The sequence below is a fragment of the Archocentrus centrarchus genome, chromosome 15 (assembly GCF_007364275.1).
Source record: "Archocentrus centrarchus isolate MPI-CPG fArcCen1 chromosome 15, fArcCen1, whole genome shotgun sequence".
NCBI classification, from domain to species: domain Eukaryota; kingdom Metazoa; phylum Chordata; class Actinopteri; order Cichliformes; family Cichlidae; genus Archocentrus; species Archocentrus centrarchus.
Genome location: NC_044360.1, coordinates 21,703,945 through 21,716,477, shown reverse-complemented (window position 1 = coordinate 21,716,477; position 12,533 = coordinate 21,703,945). Strand labels below are relative to the sequence as shown.

The window sequence follows — 12,533 nt, the reverse complement described above, 5'->3', positions numbered from 1 at the left end:
ATGTCGCCCACTGGTTTGTGAAGCCCCGTTCTGAAATACTGACATTTTGAAGCCAAAATAAATCACATTTGGATAAAAGGGTGGGAAGCAAATTTATCAGCTACTGTTAACAAACTTTCTTAGCAACCTGCATCCGTGGATTGCAGGACTATATCAGACACAAATATTAGTGCTACACTAAGTAACATGTGCTGACTTCATTTTTCAGCCCCGGAGGTTGCCACTTGGTTGCAAAACAAACCAATTTCAGCTTCGTTAACGTTTTCCAAAACAATGGACTGGAATCATTACTGGAGTAATTTGATCTGTTGCAGCCTCTGTCTCAAATGTTATAAAGGCTTTCATAAAGACATATTTTTACAAACATTTCAATCTGTAATAGATATGAAATTGTAGACCAAAGCAAATGCAGGAAACTAAATATGATTCTGTAGAGCTCTGGCAGCTAAAGGCATGTGTACAGAGCCTTTAGTGCGCTGATGTTTGTGGGCCTGTGTCGGTGGTGGCATGCAGTTATTAAAAAAAAAAAAAAAGCCTGTTTAACACATATAATATTTTTTCCATAAAAAAAGCAGCTTAGAAACTTCTGTGAAATTAATTTGAGCAGACTGTGACAGTGAGACGGGGACTGAAAGTGGGTGTTACTGCCATTTAAGGCATTCTCCAAAACAATCATGTATTCTTAGTGAGCTGAACTCAATAAAAGGAACTCCACTGTCCTAATCTTGTTTACGCCAATCTGGTAATGTGAAGGCATGCGTTCAGACTTGTGCTGTGCTGAAAGTGTTAGATAAATGAGGCCCAGCCTAGTATGGCAGCTGTATCCAGCACTACAGAAAATACGCTCACTTTCACATGAAGTCAGTGTGCAGATACCACAACATTAATGGAAAGGAGTGCATGCCAGAAAAGAGCAAAAAGAATAAGCAAAAGTGGTGGAATTAAGAGTGGAACCTCACTCTCTGGCTGCTTCTCATTAGGTGTGATAGAGCGTATGAAGTCCTGAGGCGTCATGTAAACCTCAGCATCGCCGTGCTCATTGATGACCTTCAGCGTGGCAAAGTAGCGGAAAATCTTGTCTGGAGTTGAGTAGGCTCGTATCCTGTTCTCATACTCCATCACCTGCCAGCCAGCCAGAAAGCAAAATTATTAACACAAGCGTTACACTTTAGGCACATGTTTATGTCTAATATACATAAAAATCAACAAGATCAAATCAAAGAAACAGCAATATTTCAATCATGTGTGTAGACAGTAAATAATGTGTGAGAGTGAATTAAGTGAGAGCAAAAAAGCTGGTGGCAGCAGGAAACCAATTTGTCATCCTTGATGGGGAGGTATATTAACCTCCTGACTCAACTGCCACGAATTCAAGTCAGGAACACCAAGTGTTTTCCCATTCAGGGTCAGTCTGACTGCTAGGTTAATATGATGGGAGAGCTATAAATAATGGTTACAGACTATCAGATTGGCACGACACATTAGCCCCCATCAACTGTTGTTTTGGCAATGCCATTGACTTTTCAGGAGAAAGTTTCAAACAGATGTGGAAAAGCTAGGAAACTGACAGGGCGGCGAGTGCTTAGAATCCATGTTGAGCCGTAATCCATACAGGTGGTTATTTTGCGAGACAATGATTGATTGTGCACACTGCAGAAACTTCCTATGGCCAAAGTAAAAAGCATTTTAGAGTTTCAACTTTTTGAAACTGCTATCAAGCTCAATTTTATGACAAAAAAATTTGTGAGTAACAGCTACACAGACAAACTACATTCACGTCAACTTAGTAGCTATGATTACATGTGTCAGTGCTGGTACCCTCTTTTTAGCAGACCGTAATAGTCTTTGGGGAAATCACCAACAGCATGTCTCCAGCAGAGGCAACCAACTGTGTATGGATGAAAGTTTATCAGACAGTTGTGTGAAAATGGGAGAGAATTGAGTGACTGGAGGAAAGCCTGGGTTGCACTGTCATTTCTCTCTAGCTTTCATTTTGTCACATTTACAGATTACATATCTCAGCATTTCCCACACTGACGGAGACTTGGGCTTTTTCTTTTGTGCTTTCAGCCTTTTATGTTCTCTCTTTCTATTTGAAAAATTGTACACACAAAACCAGGAAGGTAAAATTCAAGTCACACCAGGAACTGATTATATTTATTTCAGATTTTCAGTTACTGTTATGCAACATCTGAGATAGTAGTGGCACTCAGTTTAAGAAAGTGCCACCACTGAATTTCAAACATGCACATTAGAGTAAAAAAATCCTTTCTGCTGCATAATTTTGCATTTGAGTGGTTATTATTCACCAGCTCCCAATCACCTTTAAAAAAAAAGTTTAAAAAATGAATAAAATACAAAGAATTCAAAATCTGTCAGTATATTCCACATATACTTTTAACTTCAACACTGGACCACTTCAAACACAGTCTCAGGCTTTAGACATCTATATGCTTTTTGCAGTCTGGCTGTTCCTCAGACCAGAGTGACCGTGCAATTTTTACATTATTTTAAAAAATGGCTTCAATTGTTCAAAGTTCTTCCTCTATTTTTTTGTTTTTTAATAACCTCACTCTTCTGATAATATTATGCAGTGCTGCAAATAGTGCTCACTTAGCATCAAATCAAAGATCCTTTCTTTTCTATCCCTTGTCCTTTGTCATCTGCTGCCTAATTAACAGCAATAAAAATCATAGAAGCGGGATATTTCTGTTATTTATTCATGCCGATTACCCCATTACATTTGTGTGTCTCAGTAAATATTCTGTCAAAATACACTACCTCTGGCATATTGGAAATTGATTGGGTAGGGTTTGAAAACACCCTTCTGGAGATGAATTAAATAGGAAGACTGACTGAAAGGCTGAACGGTTATTGTTTACTGATTACCTTGCGGTCACGGAATCCAGAGCGTTGCTTCTTTTTTTTCTCTCCACCTTCATCTTTTTCATCATCATCTCCACTGCTGGCCTCCACGGATTTTTCTGACTCTGTTTCGGAATCTGCATGTCTCCCAAAATCCGGTTCCTCTCCAACTGGCTGTTCAGAGTGTCGAACAGAAGAACCTGCATCTGCATAAGCTCTGGTTTTGCAAAAAAAAAAAAACTTATCAGATTACAGAAACAGATCAATACCTGGGGGACAACTCAATGTTATCTGACAAGATAGTTAAGTTCTGCAATATGTCTTAGTCCCTCTAGTACCAAATAAATGTAGCAAGGTATGTAGCATACTGCATTTGCTACATACCATACTGCATACAGTAGCTATGATGCTAAACAGACTGAAAAATAGAAAGGCAAAAGAGGCAGGAGATTATGTGCTGTGTTTTGCTCATCGGTGCAATGCAGAGAGGTTTACCACAGCATATTCCCAGTTCACTATTTTCCTGACTAAACTGAAATTGGAATAATAATAATAAATAGCTGGGTCTGTCTGGAGCAGGCTGAATAATTCAGTTTAATGAGACACATTGAAAATGAAGCCTAGGGTGAAGGCCTGGAACAGTCTCGTCCCATCAGTCTCAAATGCCCTGAGGCGCCATCCATCAGTCTGCCTCCTGCAGCACAGTCAGTGTGTCCCCATAGAGCTCTAACGTTAACACCTTCTCTACCACGTTGTCTTAACTAAACACCCACCTTTAAGGCAATGGATAGCCATAAAAAACATAGTAAGCTGGGGAATCAAATGTAACATGCTCAAAAGTCAAACTGCTTTTAAGTACTGGGCCACAAGCAAATCCTAGTTTACTGAACATCAAGCGCTGTTCACTGGATGGGGTCTGTAGCAGATAGTGCTAGAGTTTAAACACATGATGGAAAAACCACTCCAAAGAAAGGTGTGCCATTCAAGGGACAGAAAATCCATAAAAAATAAAGCTGAAAAAAAAAAAAAAAAACATGTTTCAATTGAATACCCAGTCATGTCACACTGTTTTAAGCAACACCAGAGAGGCCTGAAGCCTATCTGAAGTGACACTGGGCGAGAAGCAATCTGCACCTTGAACAGGTTGCCAGTAAATCACAGAGTTGTTTACATATCAGCTTGCTTCAAATTGCTTCCTCAGGAACAATTCCACCATTATTTTAACAGCAGTAAAATGAAGCACAAGGGTATAAAAAAAAAAAAAAGGGCCCTGTCCTACCTTTTCCAGAGCAGTCCAGCACTAGCAGACACACCAGTTACCCCAGCTAGGGCTGCCAGCATCAGCCTTCTCCGGCCAGACTCTCGCACTGCCCCGCTGTGATAACGCCGAGACAGCTGCGCGAGCCCCACCGAAACTGCGGACAGTGCCCGCAAGCGGAACATCCTGCAGACACACAAGAGTAAAGGTGAGAGAGACAGTTGACACTCTTGTAGTATTGGTATGTACAATGACAGAGAAAAGTGTGATACACGCTACTCATTCATGGGTTTTTCTATTTTGTATTCTAAAAAACTATTAAATAATTCCACATTAACTATGTCAATACAAAAGATATGAAAATTGTCACCTTTGTACATAGTTTCATTAATTTTATCGGTCTCAGAAATTGCCAATTAATGGTACCTCAGATTAGAGGCCACATCAGTGCTTTGCAGAGTTTAAGTAGCAGACAGGTCTCAACCGATAAATAAAGCTCAGAAAGCTCTTAAGGAAATCAAAGACCAAATACATATGCCAAGTTCTTATTAACTTCTAAAGAGAAGCAATGAAAGCATCCTGACTGGAAACATCACAAACAGGTATGGGATGTGCACAGCAGAAACTGAAAGACTGCTGTGGGCAATTAAAACCTCTGAGAATATCCCAACCACCCATCTACCCACCAAGTGGTATCAGTGAGTTCAGCCCAGTATCCACCCTGCTGTCATTTGGCAAGCAACACAGAAGTATCTGCTGCTGCATCATCAGACTTCAGAGCAGTTTCTTTCCTCAGGCTGTGAACATACTGAATTCATCCTGCATAATGCAGGATAATTAAAATTAATCTTGAATCTTGAAACAACTGTACTGATGAGGCTGTGCAAATCAGGTTTCATAGTCAATGTGTTGCAAAGAAGATTACTAAGAAGACTAACCTGGGTCAAAATAACACATAGGTGAAGGTCCACCCTCTGTGGTTCCTGCTCAGCTCCTATTAACACCCACCTCTGTATATTTAGTGACAAATTTAAGCTTTTTTAACAAAATTATTACTTATTAAAGCTCTTTGATTAAACTTATCGGGCAACTGAATCCTTATACGTGTGTGCTCTTATCTTTCTTAATAGCCTTAGTTAAGTTGGTAAAGACAGAAATCTGTCTTGGTCTTTGGAGTTGTAGTCATAGTAGTACCATATTTTGAAATTTTTGATTCCAACATGCAGCACACATATGAGGTTTCCACTGTGGGACAGGAATGCTTGACTATGGCAGAAATCATAATTAGGATTTGCTGAAATTTAATACAATTGCTTGAAAAAAAAAATTGAATGGTATTGTATTGTCCTGTTAAACTGGCCATGGGTGGGGATCTAAGTGTGACTGGTTGTTGGCTCCAACCCCAGCCAGCCCCACACTGTTACCCATCCCTGCCAGCCCCACCCTGTTACCCACCCCTGCCAGCCCCACCCTGTTACCCTGGTCAAATATGATGGTAAGAAAATAAAGGATCAGGCAGATGGATGAAGTATACCGCAAGATCCTCTCAACATTGTAAAGCTAGCACATAGATACCCTAGTACTCAACACCTACCTTGTCCAATTATAAACCATGGAAGTCATAGGTAAGGATTTGGAGAATTTAGCCAAAAAACTATTAACAATAATCTCAACAGACAATGCTTAGGACAATGGCAGGTCACCCTTGGGATCCGTCTTCACAGCGCACTATTGGCAAAATGGCCCCTTCAAAAGTCAATGTAGAAATGCCCTGGATTCGTCAGACACATCAATTAATAAACAACAGAAATCAGGGATAAAACTAATTGCCACCAGCGCAGCTAAGCTCCAGAACTTCATTTTTAACTATACTGTTGCTTAATTCTTCAGTGTCACGGAAAGATGATTAACAATTAAGAAAGGAGCTACTGGTGTGTATCTGTAGCTCCCATGTGTGCACTTTTCAAACTATATGATGGAGGAATTAGCCCCATTGAGGCTCAAAGCTACCACCTGTCAATATCCTATTAACAATTCAGGCACCAACTGTCAAACAGACTCAGCAGAAAGAAAAAAAGAAGACATGTCATATGCTAATTGGAGTGTTCAGCAGCCCATGACAATAGGGACTGCAGGGAACAGTGAGCACGCATGCACATTATTATATTTTGTGGGAATGGGGAAAGCCTGATGCTAAAGGATTGGCACCATAACTTAACAGAAACAGACAAGACCAAAACTCACAGTGTAACAAGAAAGCCTAAGTTCTTGGTGTTACAGAGACCTTTTTAATACCTTCCCAGTATTCACTAGAGCAGGGCTCTTCAACTCCAGGCCTCGAGAGCCCTGTCCTGCGGGTTTTAGATGTGTCTCTGCTTCAACACACCTGAGTCAAATATAGAAGTCATTAGCAGGACTCTGGAGAACTTGACTGCATACTGAGGAGGTAATTCAGCCATTTGATTCAGGTGTGTTGGATCAGGGACACATCTAAAACCTGCAGGACAGGGGCTCTCGAGGCCTGGAGTTGAAGACCCCTGCACTAGAGTATATGTAAAGTATATAAACATCTTCAAAAGGAGACATCATTAACATACATATGACATTGTTTTAGACCACAGTATTGTACCAATACCAGTAATAGCTGTGTGAGAGGCAGTGAGTGTGCATACCTGTGCCCACATGTTCATCCTCTGAGTACCTTTACAGCATTTTGAAATCAGAACTACTCATCAAAACAGCAGTTGCCCAAATGCTATTTTCCACTGAGTTATCTAACTCTTTATTATCTATAAGTTACCTTAATCAATAAATCATTATGCTCCATTCATTTTCACAAAACTGCACTCACTTTATTTTTTGAATCCAACACATTTTCATTAGAGCATTTTGCTTTAACGCCTCCCCAAAAAGCTCAATGCTAAGTTCAGCTGGAGCTAAGATAAGCAGCGATCCAGAGCCAAGAGATTAAGGGTTACAGAGCAACTCGCGTTTCGACATGTCCCCGGGAAAATCACACGACTTCTAGGGCCACCATTTGTATTTGTCTGCTGTGGTGTTAGGCTCAGTGTGTTTTGTATTGAGTGTCCAAAGGTTTTCTGAATATCTGCGAGAATGACCACAAAAGGGGCTCGATTTTGCCGAGCCATCAACTGCAGCAGTAACAGCAAGACTTCCATTGATCCCAGGATGGATCAGAAGTACAGAATTCATCGATTTCCTACAAAAACAGAGGTGAGCATCAATGCTGTGAGTCACTGAGTCAGTGTGGATTAGGGCTGCAACTAACTACTATTTTGATAGTCGATTAGTCATCGACTATTGAAACGATTAGTCGACTAATCGGATTACGAATCACATAATTATGAAATGGCACTTATTTAGCTCTCAGCTTTTACATTTAGCATAAGGTTATTTAAAATGTGGTAGTAAACACAGATTAGATGGATAAGTCATTCAAAAATTTTAATCAGGTTTGCTGCTGATATAAATTTAACGGTCCATTTTCCAACCATAAAAAAAATATATATATATAATACTTTTTCTTCCCTGTAAAACAAAGTTGCACAGTTTCACCAGTAGCCGCCATGACTAAACATGCCGTTGCATGTGTGAAGCTTGTCAGAGCAAGACGGACAGGAAGACGTCTCACTCACTTAAAAAAAAAAATCATCAGTAATAAAAAATATGACTCTTATCAACAATTAAATTCGTCACCAACTATTTTTACTGTCGACTACTGCCGACAATGTCAACTAACCATTGCAGCCCTAGTGTGGATGGTGATAACTTGAGTTCAATCTGATGATAAATGGAGAAAAATAAGGGTCAGTGAATCAGAATGGCTGTCTGCTGATTTCAGAAATGTTTGTGAAACATTATTTAGATCCCATTCACAGAGGTACTCTGTTAGTTCAATGTATTTATACTCAATACTCTAATACTACAATAACATGTGAGTTCATCCCTTGACAGCTCTGGCATAAAAATACATAAAGATGCTTATTTATTCCCAATATTGTCACAGTTACTGATTTTCACCCCATCAGCCCTGCAACCCTTCAGACAGCTGACAGGAGCCAGCTAATCAACAGCTGGTTATAAGCTAACTGTGTACCAGCTAATGTTAGGCCCAAGTGTCCTTAAAAAAAAAAAATAAATAAATATATATATATATATATATATATATATATATATATATATATATATATATATATATATATCACTTTCCCTCTGATAAACAGTTTGATTACATTCTCAGATCATATGAGAGTTTATTCGGTCAGTGTCGAAGTCGTTGACAACATTAGATCCACCTTGAATAACACCTTCAGTAACACCGGCTAACCATAGCTAACTGCACAAACACAGAAGTCCTACTGACGGAGAAGTCCTCAACAACTCACCTCAGTACTGCTGTCATCGGACAGAAGTGAGTTTCTCTTACTCATTGACCTGCAATGGACTCCTTTTATAAAGTTTTTCAGCCTCCTCCAGAGTAAACAGTTGTGGATGCTCCACAGCCGCATTATAAGATAAACAGTGATCACAGCCTGCACATTACGCCAGCCAGTGCGTCTGAAGGGACTCTGGGGTAAAAATGTTAACTATTGCAAAATAATTAATTACAAAAATTCTTTTTTATTCCTGATTTTTTTATTTATAAGTGTTGATATTATTAAAATGTTAAAACAAAGTCGGTACAGGAACGTTTGTACAAACAGTAGTAGATACATGGCGGCTGGCCGCGGCCTATGAGGTACAGAGGGCTATAATTATATTATTGTACAATTATGATATTGATTCTCATGATTTGCTTTATTTTCTGTTATAAATATATAGAGTTTGTTATAAACATATATGCAGTCTTAGCACAGGTGGCTGTCAAAGCACTTCTCCAGCTGTCAGTTTCAAATCAGTGTTAAAACTTTTTCCCTTTTTTTGTTTTAATTTTCCCAGAGCCTTCTCTTGATTCTTTTCAATTCTTTATACCTGATTAAAAGAAAAAAATATGACCCGAATGAAATGTTTACCTTGATCAGAGATCTCTCTGTGTGTAGGCTTGTGCTAATTATAAACACCAGCTCTGAACAGACAAACAAATATGGCGGACGATAGTTTAGGTTTGGGCCGCATTTGGCAACATCACAAGCCTAGTTGCTCAGTCTCCCTTAATCTCTTGTCTCTAAAGCGATCTAAAAGCTGAAATGAGGTCTCCAAAGGTGAACCTATAAAGGGATCGTCACAGCTGTCAGCAGTGAGCTTCATTCATCTCACAATTACTAAGGGTCTGTTGCCCAGTGTGCCATCTGTGGCTGTCCAATGAAGGTGTAGGATGGTTGTAAGCTATCCCCTAGCTCCACGTTGCTTGAATGCAAGTTTCCTGAGGCGTGAGAGTGCTGCTGCCTGGGACACTCATTTTGAATATATTTGCAAGTCCAAATCAGACAGGCATGTATCCCCCACTACCTCCACTATGTTTCTTTGACATTAAATTTTGTGTGTAAATTATATTTACATTTAAATGAATATATTATTAAAAATAAAATTTTGAATATTTAACACACCCCACTTTTGGCATGTAATTTTGATCTCAACCATCCATCCATCCATTTTCTTCCACTTATCCAATTCAGAGTTGTGGGGGGACTGGAGCCTATCTCAGCTGCCATAGGGCAAAAAGGTGGGTACACCCTGGACAGGCTGCCAGTGTGTCACAGGGCTGTGATCTCAATATTAAACCAAAATAATCATAACCATATTTGCCATTACTGAGCAGCTTTGCATGGAAAAACATCTTCCAGGAGAAAAAAAAATAAGCAAGGAAAAGGGTTAAAGTTTTGCATCATGCTTAACAAGGAGTACAAATTACTGTCAGTAAGACATGATACCACCAAACAAGAGACTGGTGCATGGTAGCAAATGCCCAGGAAAGTTAGGTAACAATTTTTAGGTACAGCGATTTAGATTTCTTTGGCTTTAACAACTAATACTCCATAGCTAGCACAGCATCTGGGTGGCTACAGTATCTTCCTAGGTTAACAGATTTAGACCTGAAAGCTTTTACAGCACTTAAACAAAACCCGATGTAATCAATTCCAGTTATTCCCCCCACCCCCACCCCCAAAAATCAAAAAACAAACAAAATCCTCACAAGAAGCCAGTGGAAAACCACTAATTGGTAATTAGTCTAAAACCAAAGATGAACAGATGCTGACTGACTCCAAACATCTGCCAGTCTGATGGCAGGTAAGTTCGTCCTGGCTAGAGCACTATTTGCTCTGCTGCTAAGTTACAGCTACCAAAGAGGACAGGCTTTCACTCACTTCATTTTTGCCTTTTCACAACAGAGACTGTATAGCAGTTATTAATACCCTGAAATTTTCCAATGTACAGCTTAACATAACAAAACAAAGCCAAACAAAAAAAAACTGTGATGAGAGGAATGTGGTGACACCACCTTGGGAGTGGTGTTGCAGCAAATGATATCTGGGCACTGCTGACTCTAACAACTAGGGCTGCAACGATTCACTGACGTAATTGATGACGTCGACTACAAAAATTAGTCGACGTGGAATATCAGCGTCGAAGCGTCTTATTTTATAACCTATTCATCAATTTTGTTCCACTTATCATGTGATTTTGTAGCTGCAATACACTAGAGGAAGATATGGGGGCAGTATTGCCTCCATTGTCTGCCAATAACAACAACACCAGAGGAGGGTGGAGAAAATGAAAGAAAATGGAGACAGACTGTCAAGAGTGTGGAAGCATTTTACAAAAAAACAAAATAAAGTTGAATGCAGAGCTTTCCTTCCACGGCAGCATCACTGCAATGCTGAGCGGTTAAAACACCGGCACCCTGGAGCTGTGACGTCAGCTCTGGCTGGATAAGTCTTAGACAGTTAGTGTTAATGTTTGTATAGTAATGTTTCTGTTCGTTTACCTGTCGGAAACAAGCTGGAATATGTTTGCTAAGCAGCACCATTTCAGTTACGTTAGCTAACAAGTGAAGGACAATAGGAGCAGATACGTTGGCTCCTATTTTTTTTCCTGGCATTAATATTAGAGTTCATTCTGAGTAGTAAACCTCTTAAAATCTTTTTGATTTAATTTGAAGCCTTATTTGAACTTTTGGGAAGAGGCCATTTTTATTTATTTGCACATTATATTTTAATTTAAAAATAAAAATTGCATTCACTTTTGTTTATTTGAGATTTACTGTCATGGTCACATTAATGTTAAAAACACATTTGATTAGTTTCAAACTCGTATTTTTATGGGTCATTATTTTAATTGTGAGAAGAGACAACAAAGTGATGTTAGCAGGTGGGCAGGCTTGAACAGGTGAGGTAAGATTGAAATAACCATTGACTAATCAACTAATCGATAAAATAATTGACAGAATCTGCGACTACCTAAATAATCTTTAGTTGCAGCCCTACTTACAACTATGACAGAGTGTTCCCTTTACTGTATCTTAAGGAATTTGGAGTGATTTTACTTCTCAGTGGTGCCTTGGTTTTTATTCACTTTTGGAAACAAAGGTAGTAAGGTGTATTACTACACTGCAAAATATGGAGCAATAACACTTTTGCAAAATAAAAACATGATTTGAAATAATAAAGTCAAGTTCAGAAAAGCACAACACATAATCCACATGCATTTGCCAGATGAAATTAAATAAAACAATGGGCTGAACATAAAACACAGATTTAAATTTCTTGATCTCTTTGACTTCTAGCTGCCAGCTGAGGACCAGTTAAATAATGCTTGCTTAAATCTTTGAGATACATCTACCAAGTGAAAAAGAAACATTTTTAAAGGGAAAGTTATTCCCGGTCTATGTAATCTTCAACTGGGAAGTCTAAAGCTTGTAGAGATAAGAACTCTGGAAAGGACATTGGGACATTATCATGAATAAAATCAGTGAGCCACACTACACCAACCTGGTCATTTGTTCTGTCCAACTTTGCAGACAAATGAGGTAGTCAAGACCAAAATTTGCTTCCCCTTCATATCTATGTGGCATAAATACATTTATCTGTGGTTCTACTCTGCTCTGTTTTACTGTGTGTTCTGTATAAATGAAAAATATACACCTTTCATCTGAATAAAAGAGAAAAAAAATAAGAGAGAACCTTAGGGGAAAAACAGCACTGGTGAGGTGCCATGTTTCCCCACCCACATGGCAACCCTGTAATTAGTAGCACCAGGAAGGGTTCAGTCTGATCACAAACCAATGAACAGTCCTTCATTATCACATTTGCAGGTAAATGCAAGTAAGCCTCTTTTGAATTAAAAAAAAATCTATAATTCAAAAATTTTCATCATTTGAATTATCATCTGCTATTACAACTACTTATATGTAATGGAGGTACATACTTGGATTACAAAATAAAAGTAATTG

General features: G+C 39.0%; 2 protein-coding genes across 2 annotated transcripts in view; one reads left to right on the top strand and one right to left on the bottom strand.

The window, feature by feature from the left end:
- The window catches only part of LOC115793003 (calcium uptake protein 1, mitochondrial), a 28,580-nt gene extending 23,486 nt beyond the window's left edge, over positions 1-5,094 (bottom strand). The window contains exons 1-4 of the mRNA XM_030747691.1: positions 5,062-5,094; positions 4,145-4,309; positions 2,890-3,082; positions 960-1,122 (exon numbers count right to left, since the gene is read on the bottom strand). Of these exons, the coding sequence (XP_030603551.1) occupies positions 960-1,122; positions 2,890-3,082; positions 4,145-4,308 (520 nt within the window). The 5' untranslated portion in view covers position 4,309; positions 5,062-5,094. The remainder of the gene's footprint in view (positions 1-959; positions 1,123-2,889; positions 3,083-4,144; positions 4,310-5,061) is intronic.
- Positions 5,095-5,735: 641 nt separating this feature from the next.
- The window catches only part of LOC115793596 (netrin receptor UNC5B-b-like), a 17,626-nt gene continuing 10,828 nt past the window's right edge, over positions 5,736-12,533 (top strand). The window contains exon 1 of the mRNA XM_030748645.1: positions 5,736-5,748. Within this exon, the coding sequence (XP_030604505.1) occupies positions 5,736-5,748 (13 nt within the window). The remainder of the gene's footprint in view (positions 5,749-12,533) is intronic.